Source organism: Branchiostoma floridae, chromosome 11 (genome assembly GCF_000003815.2).
Source record: "Branchiostoma floridae strain S238N-H82 chromosome 11, Bfl_VNyyK, whole genome shotgun sequence".
Taxonomy (NCBI): domain Eukaryota; kingdom Metazoa; phylum Chordata; class Leptocardii; order Amphioxiformes; family Branchiostomatidae; genus Branchiostoma; species Branchiostoma floridae.
In genome coordinates, this window is record NC_049989.1 from 10,744,460 (window position 1) to 10,762,715 (window position 18,256).

Below are 18,256 nucleotides of genomic sequence, written 5' to 3' on the forward strand. Positions count from 1 at the left end.
CCTTTCACTTGTGCCTTTTGTGACAGTTGTTTCTGATGTAAGGGAAATTTCCAAGTTAGAACTATAGTTGTTTGTGATGTAATGGGGATTTACAGAGTAGACACTTAACTGTTTGTGATGTAATGGGAATTTCCAAAGTAGAAATGTAATGGTTTGTGATGTAATGGAGGTGTGTGTGTGGGGTGGGTGTGGGGGTGTGGCAGGGTTTTGTTTCTTCACATATAATCGATTTTCTAACATTTGTTAACAATCAAGTATCTAGTTTACATCTTGATGGCTTACGTACAAATGTTAGATAAACGCCATTGCGGCCATTCCATTCAGAAATACTAGTAAAACAAACCATCAGACACAACAAGTTGGTGCACTTGTAATTAGCAACCAATTAAAAATGGCGACGAAAAGCGCACTTACAAGTGCGTTTCTCGTCGCCATCTTTAATGGGTTGTTACTTGCGAGAAGAGCTAGCTAGCTTCTCCTAAATGTTTTACAAAGATAAACCTAGATGCACAGGTTTACAGGTTTACTGATATATTACAATGACGTTTTATTAGTTTCCGCAAAAGATAACCATGTTCCTCCCCTAATGATGTTTAGTGACAGATGAAGTAAGAAATGAATTCATTAGGCCACAATTTCAAACTTATACGTTTTTATCTTACGTTTACTAAAAAAAGCCCGACTGAGCCCAGGTTTGGAAATGAAATCCGGCATAAAGCCGGCTAAGTAAATGTGTACGTAAAAATATGCAAAAAAAATTGCTAATGACTATTCTCTTTACTTATTGCGTTGTTTGTGTCTTATATATCATACTTTCCTGAAAGCTGCCCGAAGACCGAAGGTGGCAGGCCTTACAAGTGAGGGTTATTCCACTTTTAAATAGGGGTTTAGTACAGAATGTTTTATTACGTTTTGTATAACGAAATCCTTAGCCCAAGTACTTTCTCAACATCACATTTGACACATTTGGCTTGATTCTGTCATAACATACCAGATCCTGCATACTAGTATTCTACAAAATGTTTTGTTTAGCTATGACGCACTGCGTATCAAAACGGTATGCTCCTAATCACACAGTATATGTTTATACGTAAAAAAAACCGATATTTTATTGATATGGCCATTAAATACCAAATCAACAGCAACTTGAAGACATTAGATGTGTTCAAGACTGTAGCATGTAGTAATTTCTCGTTCATGTCAGCATGTTTAAGTACGACGTGACTTTAACCCGATTTGTGCCTACTGAACTGATAAAGATGTACGTCCCTGACATTAATGCTAGTGCATTGACATGCCCGGGTCAATGAATACGTGTCACCAATTAGCTCTTCCACGAACTAACACCGAGCTGGAAATCCCCACATCTACACCTGGTGAAAAATAGCACAAGGAAACGATTAGTCCGTGGGACACAAAGCGAGATGTAATCAGACTAGAAAACGATATGCTAAGCTAGCAGCTTGATTCTAAATCTTTTATCAAAACCATTGTGTCGCAAGGCCGCGTCTCTTCTGTCATCAATGCTCGGATGTGTAAAATCTATGACAATGTAGTGTTTTTTCTCTGTCTCTGATTTTTCTGTCCTCACTCTCAATGACGTCTTGCGCTCCGTAATGCTAAAAATGGAACCAGATTTACAAATGGGCATTTTCGGCGAGCTCCAAATGGGCATTTTCGGCCGGAGTATGACCGGCGTTTTGGTGATTACGCGGACTTCCAACGATTTTTAGCTCGGCCGGCGTTCGCGGGGCACTTGCAGCTGCAGAAGTAAAGTTGAACCAAATATTCGCTTTTTACCGGGTAAGTCGAGAGAAGGAGAGATAGAGACGCGCGAGAGAGGGGAAGCTAAACTATAGCCTTTGGTAAGGAGGAAATGATGTCAAATTAAGGGTTTCGTGTGAAGGTGGATCATCATGCAGCTGTGTTAAAATCTCAGCACGATAGTCATCTGACGACTTAAACTATAGCTCGATAACAAGTAATCTCTTCGGAACGTTACACCTGGCATATGAGATATCGAATCAATTCTCACTGACGACTGCCTGCTAAAATCTAAGCCCTGGATTTTGAGACATGCAGCACCGAATAAAAAAAAACATTGCAAACGTTACTCTTCTATAATGTATGGAACATGTATACCCATATGTACATCTTTTGATTGTTAATGACTATTAGATGTTCTTCATATTTAATTGTTGAAATGGTTTAGATTAAGATTGTCTTTTCAGCAAAATCAGGGCTTTGAAGCGACAATACTAGCCATTTCCTTGTCAGAGACTTTGCATGACAAAACACATGACTCAACTCTGCCCCGGGCAGAAAGGGAATTCCCCTAAACGTCACTTTTAAACAATCCCATTGGCGCACTTAAATGTCAAGCTATTGTTGATATAATGATATTCACATGTAAAACTATATAAAGGGGCCGACGCGTCCAAAGTCAGGTAGTCGCGGCGACTCTGTGAAGAACACAAGAACAAGTATTGCGCAATTGTATTGACCGGCTTCGTTTTGGTTCACCGCCTGAAACCTGTCAGCATTTGTCAGACACAGGTACGTTGTAACCTGCTACATTCTACCTCTGAAAGTTATCACTGTTTATGTGATTATATGTCGGTCGAAGACACCATGGTGATTATACCCTCCTCACATTAGGCGCGATTCGATCGGACGACGAGTCTGCGAGCTCTAATTTTCGAGGAGGCATGACCCTGATGCCGACGAAGAAATGGCAGAGTTCCCCTTCCCGAGGAGGGTATATTCACCATGGTGTCTTCGACCGACAATGCCCATTTGAGACTCGCCAAAGCATCGACCGAGCTCTATTTGTGACGGGGGCGTATTTACGGCGATCGACGAGTGACTGTTGTGTGTACAAAATCTAATCTTGCGATTGTCAAGCTTCACTTGAATATGATACGAGTACGATTTAAAAGACAGCAAAGCGAACAAAACATGCAAATGTTTGTTTATCATCTATGAAATTCAATTAGAGATCTGTCAATCAGCGTTCGCTCAAATATCGCAACTCTAAAAAGTCGTTCAGTAGCTAAGTAACTTTATTCGTGTGTGTAAAGCGTGCCGGACTCCTTTTCTGTTTTGTGCACGTTGCTCAGTTAACTGTTGCGCCCACGGTAGTTGAGACTAGGCGTACTGGTCACGGTAAGTCCGCAGTTACTGTAGAGACCCAGTTTCAAAACAAACTTTGATGAGGAGCAAGAAAGACTTTACATTTAAATATATCGTTGTCTGTTGTTTTTCTGTTGTTCCCTTCCCTCTCTCACTCGATATCTCTCACCCTCTTTGTCTGTGTGCCAGTGTGTGCGCTAGTGTGTATGTTAGTGTGTGAGAGGGTCTTTGTATCAGTGTGCGCACGTGTGTGTGTCCGTACGCGTGTGCCAGTATATGTGTGAATGTGCGTCAGTGTGTATATATGAGTGTGTGTGCGCGCGGGATTGTGCCTGTGTGTGTGTGTTTGTGTGTGTGTGCGAGTGTGTGACGGTGTGAGTGCCAGTATATGTGTGGATGTGCGTGGCAAGGTGTGTATATGCGTGTGTGCTCGCGCGAGGTAGTGTGTGTGTGTGTGCATGAGTGTGTGTGTATACGCGGGTGTATGCGAGTGTGTGTGTACGAGTGTGTGTAAGTGAGGGAGTGTGTGTGTGTGTGTGTGTGTGTGTGTGTGTGAAAGAGAAAGAGTATATATGCGTGTGTGTGTTTGTGTGAGAGTGTGTGTGAGGGTATGTGTTTGTACGTGTGCATTTGTGTAAGAGCAACATAATTCTAGAGGTTTCATAATTCTGGATCTTTTCGTTGGGTGTTAGTATGTGGAAAGATTTGTGTTAAAAGAAGGACAAGTTCTACTGTGTCTTCCCCAAAGTTTTAATTTTTCTACCAGACCGTGATGAACAGATCAGAGCATACAGCTTGAATTTGATGAAAACAAATTTGGGACGCAGTGAGCTGTCTATAATGACATATGCGGGCACACCTCAGATAATTGCAGGTCAATGCTCCATTTTTGCTGGAGGTCATTTCCTTGTGACGTTTCATGTAATGCCAGTTCGATCAAAATAATATGCAGTTTATAACTTTATCAAGTACAGGGGCAACACTATTAGATCACTTAGCCATACTGATCTCCTTTTCTTATGAAATAGATTTGATGTAAACTTTAAAAGAATATCGCTAGCGCTACCCCCGTGTTCGCGCCATTGATCATTGTGTCCTTGAAGATTTCTGTTGTTGTCAGTAGGGAATGAAATGTCAATGAACTAAGCATGTTTTCCATGTCTAGTGTTGCGCTCTTTTGTTTTTTTAAATCACACGATGGCATATACTTTATGATATGATCATGGCATCATTTTATGATATGATCGTGGCATCATCATTTCTAAGGAAGATAATTGCAGGGAAGCCTGTCATTTCTGCTACAGGACATTTCCTTGTGACGTGTTATCGGTCACGTCGCACAGTGTCTGTCGCTTTAAGCCAAGCGACACAGCCCTGACGATTTGGGTTTGTTGTACCAAATGCTCCCTAGCGGTGAAGTTGAGATGTTCAAGCAAAACTGGATGAGTGAGAATTTCGATTTTTTCGGCCGGTCGTGTGGCCTGAAGTCAGTCTGGATGGCTGTCAGCAGAGTGACCATAACGAGACACCTAGTGTTGATGTGCGTGTGTGTGCGAGTTTGTGTGAGTGCCCGTATTTTTTAATGCGTTTGTACGTGTGCATTTGTGTAAAAACATAATGCTAGAAGTTGTGGATGAATCTTTGCGATGGGTACTTGTAAATGGGAAGTTTTGGGTAAAATGACGGACAAGTTCCATTATGCCTTCCCCAATTATGTATATACGTAGTACCAGATCTAAGTTTTGATCTTCCAACAAGACAGTGACGAACAGAGCATACAGCTTGGATATGATCAAAACAAATTTGGGACGCAGTGAGCTGTCTAAAATGACATATAGGCGGGCACATCTCAGATAATTGCAGGTTAATGCTCCATTTTTGCTGGAGGTCATTTCCTTGTGTGACGTTTCATACCTTGCCAGTTCGATCGAAATAATACAGTATGCAGTTGATAACTTTATCAAGTACAGGGGCAACACTTTTAGATCACTTGGCCATACTGAGCTCCTTTTCTGATAAAATAGATCTGATGTAAACTTTAAAAGAAGATCATCCCGTTTTTACGCTATTGTACATTATTGTGACCTTGAAGATTTCTGCTGTTGTCAGTAATGTAATGAAATGTCAATGAAATGAGCATGTGATGTTTCCCCACCGCTGCCACCAAATGTTATAGTGTTTGATAGAGCTATAGCTAGAGCTAGAGAGATGGCTTGTCCACACTTTGCTGTGTTTCTGGCCAGACTGATCTGGAGACCTGGGGAGGTAGACTCTACCAGGCTTCGTGGATCGGTGGTCTAATTGTAGAAATTGGACAAATAGAATCTATAGTACGCTAGGGGAGTTAGCCGGCTAGAAGAGTACGTTTCCTCACCACGTGGTGAGGATAATGATTCTACCGATCCACGGAGCCTGGTAGAGGCTACTGGGGAGGTCCTGCATTTATTGTTCTCAATTAATCAACTCCAGATGCACTCAGCACCAAGCAGATACACATTGCTACACCAGTGTTGCACTCTTTTGTTTTTTTAATCGCATGATGGCATATAGTCTAGATATGATCATGACATCATTCTTTCTAAGGAAGATAAGTAAGCCCGTGAGTTCTGTTGAAGGTCATTTTCTTGTGACGTGCTGTCTATAGCGACATGCTCTAATTACAGTCCTAACAAGTAGCTTGGTTTGCAGCACCAAATACGCTTTTACGTTAGTAAACATTGTAACGAAGGTTTCTACTGTGGTTTTCATGGAACAATCTCAATGACATGAGCTGTGTGTTACCCCTGTTTAATGTTGCGCTCTATCTGTTATTGTTATTGTTATTGGGTGGGCCGACTACTCACTCTTTGCAGCCAGGGGCTGAATTGCAAGGAGCTTACAATAGGCGGGGTTAAATCGCAAGGGTCTGGAGCGAGCTGCCATTCGGCGCCACTCAGGTGACCTCAATACGACAGTAATTGCCCCAGGCGCACCATCGCACGTGTGGCGAGTTCTTTAACGTGCCTTGGTATGGCTCTCCCCCAACACGGGACCTTCATTTAACATCCTATCTTAGGGACGGCCCTAGCCGAAGTTAGGTACTCATTTTCACCTGAGTAAAGTGACGAAAGTCGTGTAAAGTGCCTTTCCGAATGGCACAAGATCGGTAACACGGCAGCCGGATTCGAACCCGCGACCTCTTGGTCACGGGCCGAACACGGTCGCACTGCGCTTCGTTGTCCCATTTTGTTTTCTTGAATACAATACAGTATTTGTTCCAGACATGACATCATGCTTTTTAAAGTAGGTGCGTCGCAGATAGTTGCAGTTAAACGCCGAGATCTAATTTTTGCTGAAGGTCATTTCCTTGTGACGTATTATCGGTCACGCCATATAGCGACACGCTCTTATGACAGTGCTAACAAGTTGAGTCTGTTATACACTAAAATTGCCCCCTAGCAATTAACGTACAGTGTTCAGGCAAATGTGGACGTTCGTGAGTGAGGGAGAAGTTCGGCTGGTCTTGTGGTCTGCTGTCAATCTGAAAATCATGGATGAGCGATACATACTAGCTATAGATAAGTTTTTAAAGCAATACCCCTGAAATTACAAAGACGTAGGACATTTTAGATAATGCAAATATTAAAAAAGGGACTCAAAAAACCAAATGCAAGGAACTCAAATCAAAATCATATATACATGACAAGGCACCCTCATCATATTAGCGAAAAAAGAATACTTAGAAGAATTTCAGATCTACATCGAATATAATAGCCTAAATGTGAACGCTACAGTCGTACACCAGCCATGTTCTAACTCGGCATCTTTCTTCAATTCAGGCCACAAAGATGAACCTTCTGCGGGCCAAATTCGTGGTACTAGCTGCGGTTCTGTTGATCGTGCTCGTTGATGACACCGCCGCATGGAGACGTCGCCGCCGCCGCCGCTGCCCTTGGCGCGCCTGTGCATGGGGGGGCTGGAGCGCTTGGACCGTCTGCACCGCTTCGTGTGGAGATCAAGGGACACAATTAAGAACGAGGTCTGTGATGGCTATTGCAATCGTTAAAACATGAAAGTCCTTCCCTGGCAACGTTAAATTCGCATGAAATACTGAAGATGGCTATTGTGCTTGAACGTTTATTCGTACGAGTATGTAATCTTACAGTTATACCTATTTTGCATTAAACGGTCGAATATTAATCATGTCTCAGTTTGTTCTTGATATGGTGGCTTAAAGGTGAAAATGTTTTGACGAATGGCGTGTCTTAGGCCGGACTACTGAGCTTAATGTAGACGTTTGTTATCATGATACTTATATTTCACAGAGGTATCGCTGTGTCAGCACAGTGTGGCGGACCCGGTTGCACTGGGCCCAGCAGTCAGCTCCAGGCCTGTAACAGGAGGTGTTGTCCGCGAGACTGCCAGTGGCACAACTGGAGCTCTTGGAGCGCCTGTACGGCAACCTGTGGTAGTAGTGGGACCCAGTCCAGAACAAGGTAAATGACGAAGGTATTGTAATCAACGGGTTATCCTGATTACCAAGTTTGAATAAAACTATGACGACAATTAAAGGGTATACTATGGATCATAACGTTAAACGTATCAAAAGTATCAGACATTGTCTTTGCTATGGCTCAAGATGAACGGCAATTGTAATGATAAAATGTATGGCAACAACTTTTACACCAAACACAAAATAGAGTTAAAAATCCTATTTACTATAACGATAAGGGCTAGCATAAGTTTTGATATAATGCTTCCATCAAGTGGGACTAATCATTTATTTTTATCTTTTAGGGTAATCCCTACAGATTAAAAAACTGATTTCCATGGAGGCCCAAATCATGAGTGTTGATATTTTTTTTAACAACAAAACAGTCTTTCATATATTTGGCTTTTTTGCCTTGTTGCCTGTTGCAATTGAAGATATAGATTTATTTAATCTATCTGTAGCATCTAGTCTCTTGAAACCTGTTGTACTTGATAAAATGTTAATAACTTATGACGTGAAACATAATTTCTAGAACATTTCATGACAAAATTGAACCCATCTTATATAGAATCCTTGATGGTATTACATCTTCAAATACATAGGGGGAGGTCGTCAGAGCAGTGCGGTGGCAGGGGATGCAGTGGTTCCAGCAGCCAGGTGCAAGCCTGTAACAGGCAGTGCTGTCCTGTGAACTGCCAGTGGAGTTCCTGGGGTTCCTGGAGCTCCTGTTCGGCAAGCTGTGGTTCCGGAACCCAGACACGAACAAGGTTACATCAGTTTGCTTCATTACTTTCGCCAAGAAGGTTGTATTTTGGGTGGCGTTTCTGTGTGTGCGTAGAAGACCAGCATAACTCTAGAATGCCTGAAATAATTGTATTGATATTTGGTAATTTGGGTAGGTCTTGATCATGGGGGGACCTGATCATGAGCCCTCTAGTGACTAGTACTTGTTACGGTACTGCAGTAGAACGTCCAGGTTTGATATCTCGAGTTTTGGACATGCTTTAGTCATGATTTGGACCTCATTTGCATAAGTTATCAGAAAAGTTTTCTTTCTTAACATAGATTGTGCAGGTCTGTTATTTGGGTGGAGGAGATGATCAGCTAAATAATTTATGCAGATGAGGAACTTAGTTGAATAATTAATGACAAACACAATTAATAAACCAGTTGTTAAGGTTGAAATAATTTGGCGAAGGTATGGGGTCCTAGAACTTTAGTTATCCATGCTTTTCATCATTACTGTTACGTTGGTTTGCTACGTCGGTGTTTCATACGCGCAAGCTGTTACTGCATTCTCTTGATGTGAAAAACCTCAATAAAAGTGGTATTGCAAATGCCTTAATATGAATGTCGTCTGCACACAGCTGACTGTATTGCTCATACCAATGTACTCCAGGAGCATTGCTGTGCCAGCATCTTGTGCAGGAAGTGCATGTGATGGAGGCACAACGGAGAGCAAGTCATGTAACGGGGGATGCTGTCCTAGAAACTGCCAGTGGCACAACTGGAGCACTTGGAGCGCCTGCACAGCGTCATGTGGGAACAGTGGAACCCGGAGCCGAACAAGGTGCATAGAATCTTTAATATCACCCATAAAGATATTTCTACAATTCAAGGTTGACGCTGTTACATGAACCCACTGTTTTCTTCCTTTCTGCAGTTGCATCAACCGCCGAGCATCGAAGAGTAAATTTGTTGATTTACAGAGCAATTACTACGTGGTCTATTGGAAAACATTTAGTAAACATCAGTCCAGACAGGCGCAATACCTAATAATTGTGTCCTCCCCCAAAAAAACTATAGGGGTAAGACAGCAGAATACTGCGGCGGTAGCCAATGCAGTGGAGACGGCGACCAAGTGGAAGCCTGTAACAGAGTTTGCTGCCCTGAAAACTGCCGCTGGTTGAGTTGGGGTTCTTGGGGCACCTGTACACACCAGTGTGGAAACACTGGGACCCGGCAAAGAACAAGGTACAGGCATGATGATTTGTTTGTTTCTTTGTTTGTTTGTCTTGCATTGCCAAATAAACATTTTTGTGGCGTTACGCACCTGGTTTGTACTAAGGTGTACAAGTTGCATATCAAGACAGATTTATTTGGTCCATGGCCAATCAGACCGTGAAGGTCCCAAACTCTTCTCGATACTTATGGAGGGTCAAAGAGTACCTCCTCTTCAAACAAGGAACCTCCAATTAACGGAGTCAATACTGTATACTGTTTTGTAGATGATACTAGTGCAAAAGATATATGCGGGGTTGAAGTCTTGTGATAGTTTGATTCTATGCAGAAGATAATAGTAACATGGAAATTATAGATGCATTCACAAACATCCGTACATCGTACCATCTATTACGCCTCGTAATAGATGGTACGTTATGGGTCATACGTTCATGTCTAACAAATGATTGTAATTCAAAACAGAGCAACGGAAGCTGCAACTTGCGGTGGTATAGAGTGCACTGGAGATGACAGTGAAACGAGTCCTTGTAACAGGTACTGTCCTAATGGGTCTCCAAACGGCCCCGGCTGCAACTGCGCGGGTACAGGGTACAACGGAACCTGCTGTGACAATGGTAAATAAATTCTATCAAATTGTGTTTCGAGTTTTCTTTGTTATCAGTTTTTGCGCCCATATAATTTGGCACATTATAGTAAAGAGTACAAATATATCACAACATTGTGCTATCTACACTCTTTATAGTATAATTATATCAATATTACCGTTAGTGTGAATAGCAAAACAGATGAAAGAAGCCAATAGATGGTCTTTATGTGTTGACCGAAGAGAGACAAAAATGGTAGTGCATTTCACAACCATGCGCTGACGTAAGAAATTAGTATTTTGTTTGCTAACTGTGATTTGCTGGTCATGTTTTCTTTCTCAGACATCGACGAATGCGCTACCGGTGTCCACAGCTGTCATCAACATGCCGCCTGTACCAACACCGTTGGGAGTTACCGGTGTACGTGTGACAGCGGATACACTGGGGATGGTAGAACGTGTACAGGTAAAGTGAAGGTTTGAGATACAACGATTGCGATACCGTAAGCGAACACAACTATTAGTATGACGAGATATGATCGCTCCAAATGTCTTAGATGCTATGTATATTTTTCAATATATTATTGACCTTGTGAGTAGACGAACAGACATTTCTATCATATCATATAAACTGAGTCTTTTGAAGTAAACGAAGAAAAATGTTTGAATCTTGCACAGCTCTCTGTTGGGACTCCACAATCTGTCCACATCGTCAAACTAAATGTCATAGACGCTGTGTATTTCAATATAGCATTGCCATTTTAAGTAGACGAACAGACAATTTTATCATATCATCTAAATTGAAGAAGATCAATAAACATGTATTGGATCTTTCACAGCTCTCTGTTGGGGCTCCACAACCTGTCCACGTGGAGGGATCTGCAGCAGCCCAAATCATTGCACCAGCTGTGACACTGGCTATGAGTCGCCAGACTGTGGAAGTAAGTCACAACCGTTTTTTTACATTATGTTCTTCATGTACAACAAACTTGCAGTTTTATTTTCCTACTAAAGTTTAAGCACACATCTCTTGATACATGTAAACAATATCACATGCATCTTAACTTGTTATTCTCAGACATAGATGAGTGTTCCACGGACACGGACAACTGTCACGAAGACGCGAGCTGTACAGATACTGACGGCAGTTTCACCTGTACATGCAACGATGGGCATACTGGAAATGGACTTCACTGTGGTCAGTGAATACTTCTGGAATCCACTTTAGGTTTCATATGGCTCACTGGCAAAATAAAGAAACTATATGTAAAATAACATTTTGTATACAACGTCTGTAATCTCTGAATACTGACAGGATTTTTCTGCTTTTCACTTTCTACACAAATATCATGTTCAAAATGTCTCAAAGAAATCATTTTACTTTTGTCTGTTACTATTCCTACGGGTAGAACGGAACGCCCCGAATCTATTATCCTGCCCCGCTGACACACATATACCAGTGAACTCACCAGACGGAGGTCTCCTGGACTGGACCGATCCGGAGTTCCGTTTCCAACCATCCAACGAGCTGGCCAATCACCAGTGCTCTGCTAACAAGGGAGACGCCGCTCCTATTGGAACCCACAACGTGCAGTGTTGGGCAGAGGACTTTGCTGATGGTACTACCTGTGACTTCGATGTCATCATCGAAGGTATGTATCCCGCAATTTTAGAAGAACATATGCATAAGAGATACGGGGTTCTCTTACAATTTTAAGTTATCTAGCTTGATTCTGTTCCCTTTCTATTCAGCCCTCCTGTCATAATCGCTAATATGTTTCTCTATCCAAAGCTCCTGAATGCGATGATCTTACACCTCCTCTACACGGCGCAAAGACGTGTGGTGTGGCCGAAGGTGCTCAGAAATACTGCAGCATAAGCTGTCAAGACAGGTAACTTACTTGTGGTATTTCATAACTTTGTCTCCAATTCTTCTTTTAAAGTGATAATTAATCATGTGTTTAATTCAATTCCACGATGAAACATACATTTGGACTTGATTTTTGTTTTATCTATAAGGTACGACTTTGCGATAGAGCCAGCGGACAATTATCGGTGCGATTGGTACGCTATATGGCATCCAGCAGAGGACTTACCGTGGCCTGACTGCTCTCGTAAGTTTGATGCAATTTCTAGGAATGCTGGTCCCGACCGAACAGCGGGTTGAATTTAAGTCGGACTTAAAATGAACCCAGGACCTGGTAACAAATAGACACAGTGACTTACCTGTGAGAAAACACCGAAGCAAATTTGTGTCTTCGGAGCCCGGCCGGGGCTTCATCCCTGATGGGAATCGGTGCCATTGGGACCTAAGCCTAAGTAGAATGATACCCAGACCCTGATATTATTTTCTGATCACATTCTACGCCTATAGGTTCCTACCGCCCTCCGCGTGCCCGGCAAAAGAACGAGCTTTACTACTACAGTGGTTCCTGCGCCTTTAACGAAGAAGACATCAAGAGAGACCTCCTACGGCTCTACGCGGACCTGGGTGACTGCAGTGCTGGGATCAGATGCGGAATCTCCGACATTGAGGTCACCTGTGGACTGAATTCCAGGAAACGTCGGGACACTCCAAGGGACACAGAACTGAGGGAGCACAGCGTAGAGTTCGTTGTCAAGCGATCTGCATTAGGTAACACTATCAAAATAGAGTTCGTGACCGAGGCAGAGTCCCTTGCGGAGGAACCAACAGCCACTGACCAATCGGACGTCATCGGCGCACTGGACAACATGTACTTTGAGATTCGCGCCAGAGTAGCAGCGAGGACATTCAACCTAGAAGTAGGAGGGGAGTCGCTAGAAGCAGTCAACTATGTCGGTCTCCTACCCACCTTCGACATCCACTGTGAGGATGGACAGATAGAGAGGATAGAAACCTTCGGAGCCGTTTGTAGTGAGTAAAATATCACGTTACATACTGTATATACACTGGATTTATTTGTAACTTTGTTTATAAATTTATATTGTTTTCATGTCTCTATGTATGCATTTACATTTATGTTACGATGTGCTGTTAACATAAGTTCAACAACTTGAGTGCAGTGCCACTTTGCCCGGTCTTGTTAGTGTTGAATAGAAAATAACAAAATCTACAACATAATGTCCGCCCTTAAAGGGCCTACCATAATCCTTGATTTGCTTGGTTTGTGCTTTGGTTGAAGTCGCTTATTATATGGACATTACAAATGTCTTTGTCTACTAACAAATATTCTACATTAGGGCGTATGTGTAAGGTGTTAAGAAATTCGGTGAAAGCATACACGTTGTCGAGATATTAACCAATGATGAAATTTCCATTACACTTCAAGTCAACTGCCCCGTCCGTACCTACTATCAAGACAACACCTGCCTACCGTGCCCACCTGGCTGGTATCAAGACGAGGAGGCCCAGACAGAATGTAAGGTCTGCCCTTCGCGAGGGAACCATACAGAGGGATGTGAGGAAGGTAAGACCATTCTCTCTACGTTCAACATCAGATGCAATTATGAATATACGTCGATGGCTTATTAGCTAATGTCACATCTTTGAGGGGATGAATCAAGTAATGCTAATGTGATTAATTTGCATTTTTTGGTCAGTCAGTATATATAAAATAATGACATGCATGGCAAACAAGAAAATGCGTATGGAAACATGTGATATGTAACTTCATATCGTTGTAAAGCAACAATTTGACATTGTATGTATTTCAGAGCCTGACCACTGCTACTTTAATCCATGTCTGAACGGTGGTACTTGTAATGACTTCGTGGGCTTCTACAACTGCACTTGCCCGGATTCATTTACTGGGTTCGACTGTGAAGAAGGTACTTAAACTGCTTGTGGTATCAAATAGAATTATGTATACAATATAAAGATGTTCTTCACTGAGTAAACTGACAAAAATGCCTTCTCTTTCTCCAGACGTCGACGAATGCGCCGAAGGAATAGACCTCTGTCATGAAGCTGCTACATGTACCAACACACATGGGGGCTACAACTGTACTTGTGATGATGGGTACACAGGAGATGGGTATACATGCATTGGTATGATTTAACGTATGATTTAACAATATGTCAAAGGTGAAGGCCTTATGACAGTAAACATTCCACCATTTTGCAGGCGCCATTACGTTCTGGACATTGTCATGCATATTGAAACAATGGTAGGGACGAGCTGTTTACTTTTGATGGGCCTTCACCTTTGCCATATTACCCATGATTCCTGTCGCTCACTCAGGCGTAGTGATCTCTGAGAAAGATTATTGTTTGTCAAATCATTGAATGGCTGACTCACGGCATTAAGAAGACGTTGATAGCTACCTCCAGATTGTACACTAAAGGATTACACACGTTAACACGTTTTTATAAAGATATACGCTGTAACTCAAGCGCTCCTCTTTTTGTCAGACGACGACGAGTGTGCTCAGGAGAGTACCTGTGATGAACATGCCACCTGTACCAACACACCTGGGAGCTACACCTGTGCTTGTAATGAAGGATACACTGGAGATGGAAACACTTGCACAGGTAAATAATTAATCCATTATCTCGACGTATATATTAAGCAATTGGAAGTATATGTTCTGTGAGATAGATATTATGACAAAGATTTATAGATTAACAGACAATTATGAAAACATATTATTCATGACTGTCTAGTTTTCCTACGGTTTTCGAAGAATTTTTAGCGCTGATAAGTTGACATGAAACACTTTTTTGTGCAGATGAAGACGAGTGTGCCCTACAAACGGACACCTGTGACGAACATGCCACTTGTACCAATACACCTGGGGGCTACACCTGTGCCTGTTTGGAAGGATTCAGTGGCGATGGATACACATGTACAGGTAAGATCGGTCAATAAGCTCTTTCAGAGAGTTCACAACGCCCATGTGCGAGCGACAGGAATTCTGGGTAATATGTCAAAGGTGAAGGCCTCATAAACGTAAACACTCCACCATTTTGCGAGTGGTCGAATGGACTTGTATCGGAGCATGAAATCATCCTTTGCTTTATCGAAGTCTTTGACATGCGTGTTCTTTTCTACTTTTTTCTGATGCAGAGAGATGCTCTTCAAACTTTAAGTTTTGGAACGACGCCTGCTACTTCCTCTCGCCGAATAGAAAGACATTTGTGTCAGCCGAAAGTGACTGTGACAGACGTGGGGCGAAACTAGCGGTGGTGCTAGACTTGGCCACCCACCAACATCTGATTGACAACGCGAAAAACAAGAGGTAAGAACACTAAAGCGCGTTGTGTACCATAGACTATTTACTGCCATATACTATAGACTAAAAGCTACAAAATAAACTTTACAGTCGATACAATTTACTATGGTATAATGGTGATGAAGTACTGTTTTTTTTCTTTTTGAATATCATCTAATGGGCCTTTTTCAACTTTACCAGTCCTGTGAACCACTGTTTTATGGTCTATCTTTGTTGTAATACCCATATGGCTTTGGAGTATTCTGAAAAGGAGACTGCATGCACACTTCTCATCTAGTACAGTGTATATAGTTTGAACGAATCAATGTAATAGAATATAATCTTTTATAAGTGAGTGTGTTGTATTTTCTGTTGAGTATGTCATCTTCAGTAAATGTATTTTGTCTGTATGTAACAAACAATCCTTATACATTATGACAGAAACCATTACCTAACAAAGTTTTAAACTGTTACGCACAACGAAGAAGCTTTCAGAAGGCATTGACATATTTTTTCAGCTCTGATAGTAGTCACGTGAATTCGAGGTCAGAGGTCATACAACTCACGTGATGTTATAGATAAGTGCATATTTTTTTCGGCAGGAACATCTGGATCGGACTGAGTGACCGTGGGCAAGAGGGTGAGTTTAAGTGGAGCAATGGTGCCGATCTCGGGTCCTTCCACCCCTGGAGGGGTGGGAACAATCCACGCACTGACTGTGTGGCCATGATGAGGTGGGGGAGGTCGAGGACCTATAAGTGGAGAGTGAAGCTCTGTGCGGCAAAGCTCAACTATTTCTGCCAACAAACTTTAAGTAAGTACCTTTTACGGTCGTCAAAGATAGGACCAAACTACAAATATACTTGAATTGGTTTGTTTGTTTCACTTGGGTCTCTATTGGTGCTCAGTATGGTTCACTATGTGGTGAATATTGGCATTATCTCGCATAACATTTCACAGCTACATCTCCAAGGGCACAAGATAATATCTGCTATGATCAAATTCTTTTGAGGAAAACTGTTTACAATGTATGTCGTTGTATTCGTGGTAAAACTGAACTTGAACCAAAAGATTTTGGAGTTTCTAAATGTGCCCTATACATACTAGTTAGAAAAATAAATAGAAAATATCCAAGTCTACCCTTGGCAAACACCTAGAAAGATTTACTTTATTTCAGGTGACCACCAGTCAAAGCATTCTTGATCATGATCTTAAACATGAAGTCAGCAGTGAAAGCGAAAAAGTAATCTTTGTTTTTTTTGGGTGTGTTTTAACCAATTGTTTCCTTTGTTACCTATAGCTGCTGCAACCAGCCCCTAGGGCAAGGATTGGAAGTGAGTAGCAGGGATGGGCAACATTGAGACCAATACTGAGACGGTATTGAGAGGTACTAAGACGGCATTGAGAGGTAGAGAGTCACCAGTCATAACAGGCTCAACTAAATATCTGTTGAATCATTTAATGTTTGGTTATCTATTACCGACTTTTATTAAGCTAAGTCATGATACTTGACGTTGTATTTTTGAGGTGTCAGATGACAGGACGGTATTCAAATTTAGTAACGAGTTTGAATTAAAAAAGTCAAATGTAAGACAAAATAGAGAGAAAGTTATATAAGTAAAGTATAATGCTACTAGAAAGTAAAATGCTAATAGAGAAACTTGTACTCATTATACGTATGTACTGGTGTCATAGTAACTTTTACTTTATGCATCTGCATCCATTTCTGGATCATTACTTATAAAATAATTCGATGTATACTTTCAAATGGAAATGTTTTGGTTGATACCTAGTTTTAATCGCATTTCATCCGATCAAAAGACCTGTATTTACGAGTTTGCTATTTAGAAGTGTAAATAATATATGCATATAACGTATTATAATGTTAAAAGTCACTGTTGTCTATGCTACATATGAGAAAATACATCATTTTATATGACCAGTCTTTTTGCTATAAATTTACCCACTGTAGTGATTTGAATTTAGAGATGTTTTCATAATGTGTAAGTGCAAATTTTCTTTGGTTTCAATATTGGGAACTCTCGAGATATCATGGAGAATTACAGCATCCCGCACAAACAATGTCCATAAGTTATTAATTTTTGCATTTCTTATTACTCTATTCCTTACATGGTTTGTATGGCACTCTATTACAATTATATTTTCCACGAGCAGCCATAAATACCATTAATAGTATTCAGACCTATCATAGCTACCCCCGTGTCTTCGTCCTCTCACCCAATTTGGGTTGGTGAAGAGACTCGGCAGCTATAATAGGTTTTGATACTAATTACCTGGGCAAGCATACGCACTAGCGGTGGGTACCGGTACAGAAAATTCAGTCCAGGTCCGGTTCAGGTCCAGAAGATCAGGTCCAGGTCCGCCCCTGAACAATGTTGTTTTAGAAAAGTTGTAAATGATACTCAAAACAATGGCCCATTTCGCTACAAAGGAATTTGTTGTTTTTAAAACCTTCATGTAAACAATGCTATGTTTGCCTGTAGAAACTTGGTAAAAAGGAGTATAAACTCTCCTGTACTTCGTTTTTATTTTTTTGGACCGGTAAGCCCCCCCCCCCCCCCCCCAAAATGTACACTTCTGCTGGTATAATCCGTTCGTTGTCTAATCGGTCAAAGATCTGGTCCACTGATTTTTTTCAGGTCCGTTTTTTTTTCTGGAAATATTGATCATTTGGCTGACTGCCATACCATGATATTATTTGGATAACGATAGCGTTAAAATGCTTGCGACCTTTGACCTCTATGAGAGACACAATGCGGCTATGTTTGTGAGTAGGGCTGGGTATTGGTACAGCGTACCGGTACAAAACCGGTTTTTCTTATTGGACCGGTCCAGAAAAACCGGACCTGAAAAAAATAGGTAGACCGGATGTCGACCGATCAGAAAATAACAGA

The 18,256-nt window shown here is 41.6% G+C and overlaps 2 protein-coding genes across 2 annotated transcripts; both read left to right on the plus strand.

The window, feature by feature from the left end:
* The first annotated feature begins 2,427 nt into the window (after positions 1 to 2,427).
* Positions 2,428 to 10,187, plus strand: LOC118426203 (coadhesin-like). Its single transcript, XM_035835467.1, has 7 exons — positions 2,428 to 2,556; positions 6,951 to 7,150; positions 7,437 to 7,607; positions 8,206 to 8,370; positions 9,003 to 9,173; positions 9,410 to 9,577; positions 10,028 to 10,187. Exons 2-7 carry the CDS (start codon positions 6,960 to 6,962, stop codon positions 10,185 to 10,187), a joined length of 1,026 nt encoding a protein of 341 aa, XP_035691360.1. The 5' UTR covers positions 2,428 to 2,556; positions 6,951 to 6,959.
* A 288-nt stretch (positions 10,188 to 10,475) lies between these two features.
* LOC118426207 (signal peptide, CUB and EGF-like domain-containing protein 3) lies at positions 10,476 to 16,717 on the plus strand. The gene is made up of 15 exons (XM_035835472.1): positions 10,476 to 10,614; positions 10,988 to 11,089; positions 11,227 to 11,346; positions 11,558 to 11,800; positions 11,941 to 12,040; positions 12,168 to 12,262; positions 12,523 to 13,044; positions 13,460 to 13,597; positions 13,845 to 13,958; positions 14,056 to 14,178; positions 14,542 to 14,661; positions 14,859 to 14,981; positions 15,197 to 15,368; positions 15,944 to 16,155; positions 16,642 to 16,717. Exons 1-15 carry the CDS (start codon positions 10,476 to 10,478, stop codon positions 16,659 to 16,661), a joined length of 2,343 nt encoding a protein of 780 aa, XP_035691365.1. The 3' UTR covers positions 16,662 to 16,717.
* The last annotated feature ends 1,539 nt before the right edge of the window (positions 16,718 to 18,256 follow it).

Bases quoted from the DNA above. Each gene is read 5' to 3' on its own strand.
- LOC118426203 (XM_035835467.1), top strand. From the start codon at position 6,960: ATGAACCTTCTGCGGGCCAAATTCGTGGTACTAGCTGCGGTTCTGTTG. The intron at 7,608-8,205 runs GTAAATGACGAA...TCAAATACATAG, and splicing joins GGGACCCAGTCCAGAACAAG to GGGGAGGTCGTCAGAGCAGT. The intron at 8,371-9,002 runs GTTACATCAGTT...AATGTACTCCAG, and splicing joins GGAACCCAGACACGAACAAG to GAGCATTGCTGTGCCAGCAT.
- LOC118426207 (XM_035835472.1), top strand. From the start codon at position 10,476: ATGTTTTCTTTCTCAGACATCGACGAATGCGCTACCGGTGTCCACAGC. The intron at 11,347-11,557 runs GTCAGTGAATAC...TCCTACGGGTAG, and splicing joins TGGAAATGGACTTCACTGTG to AACGGAACGCCCCGAATCTA. The intron at 12,041-12,167 runs GTAACTTACTTG...TTTATCTATAAG, and splicing joins AGCATAAGCTGTCAAGACAG to GTACGACTTTGCGATAGAGC.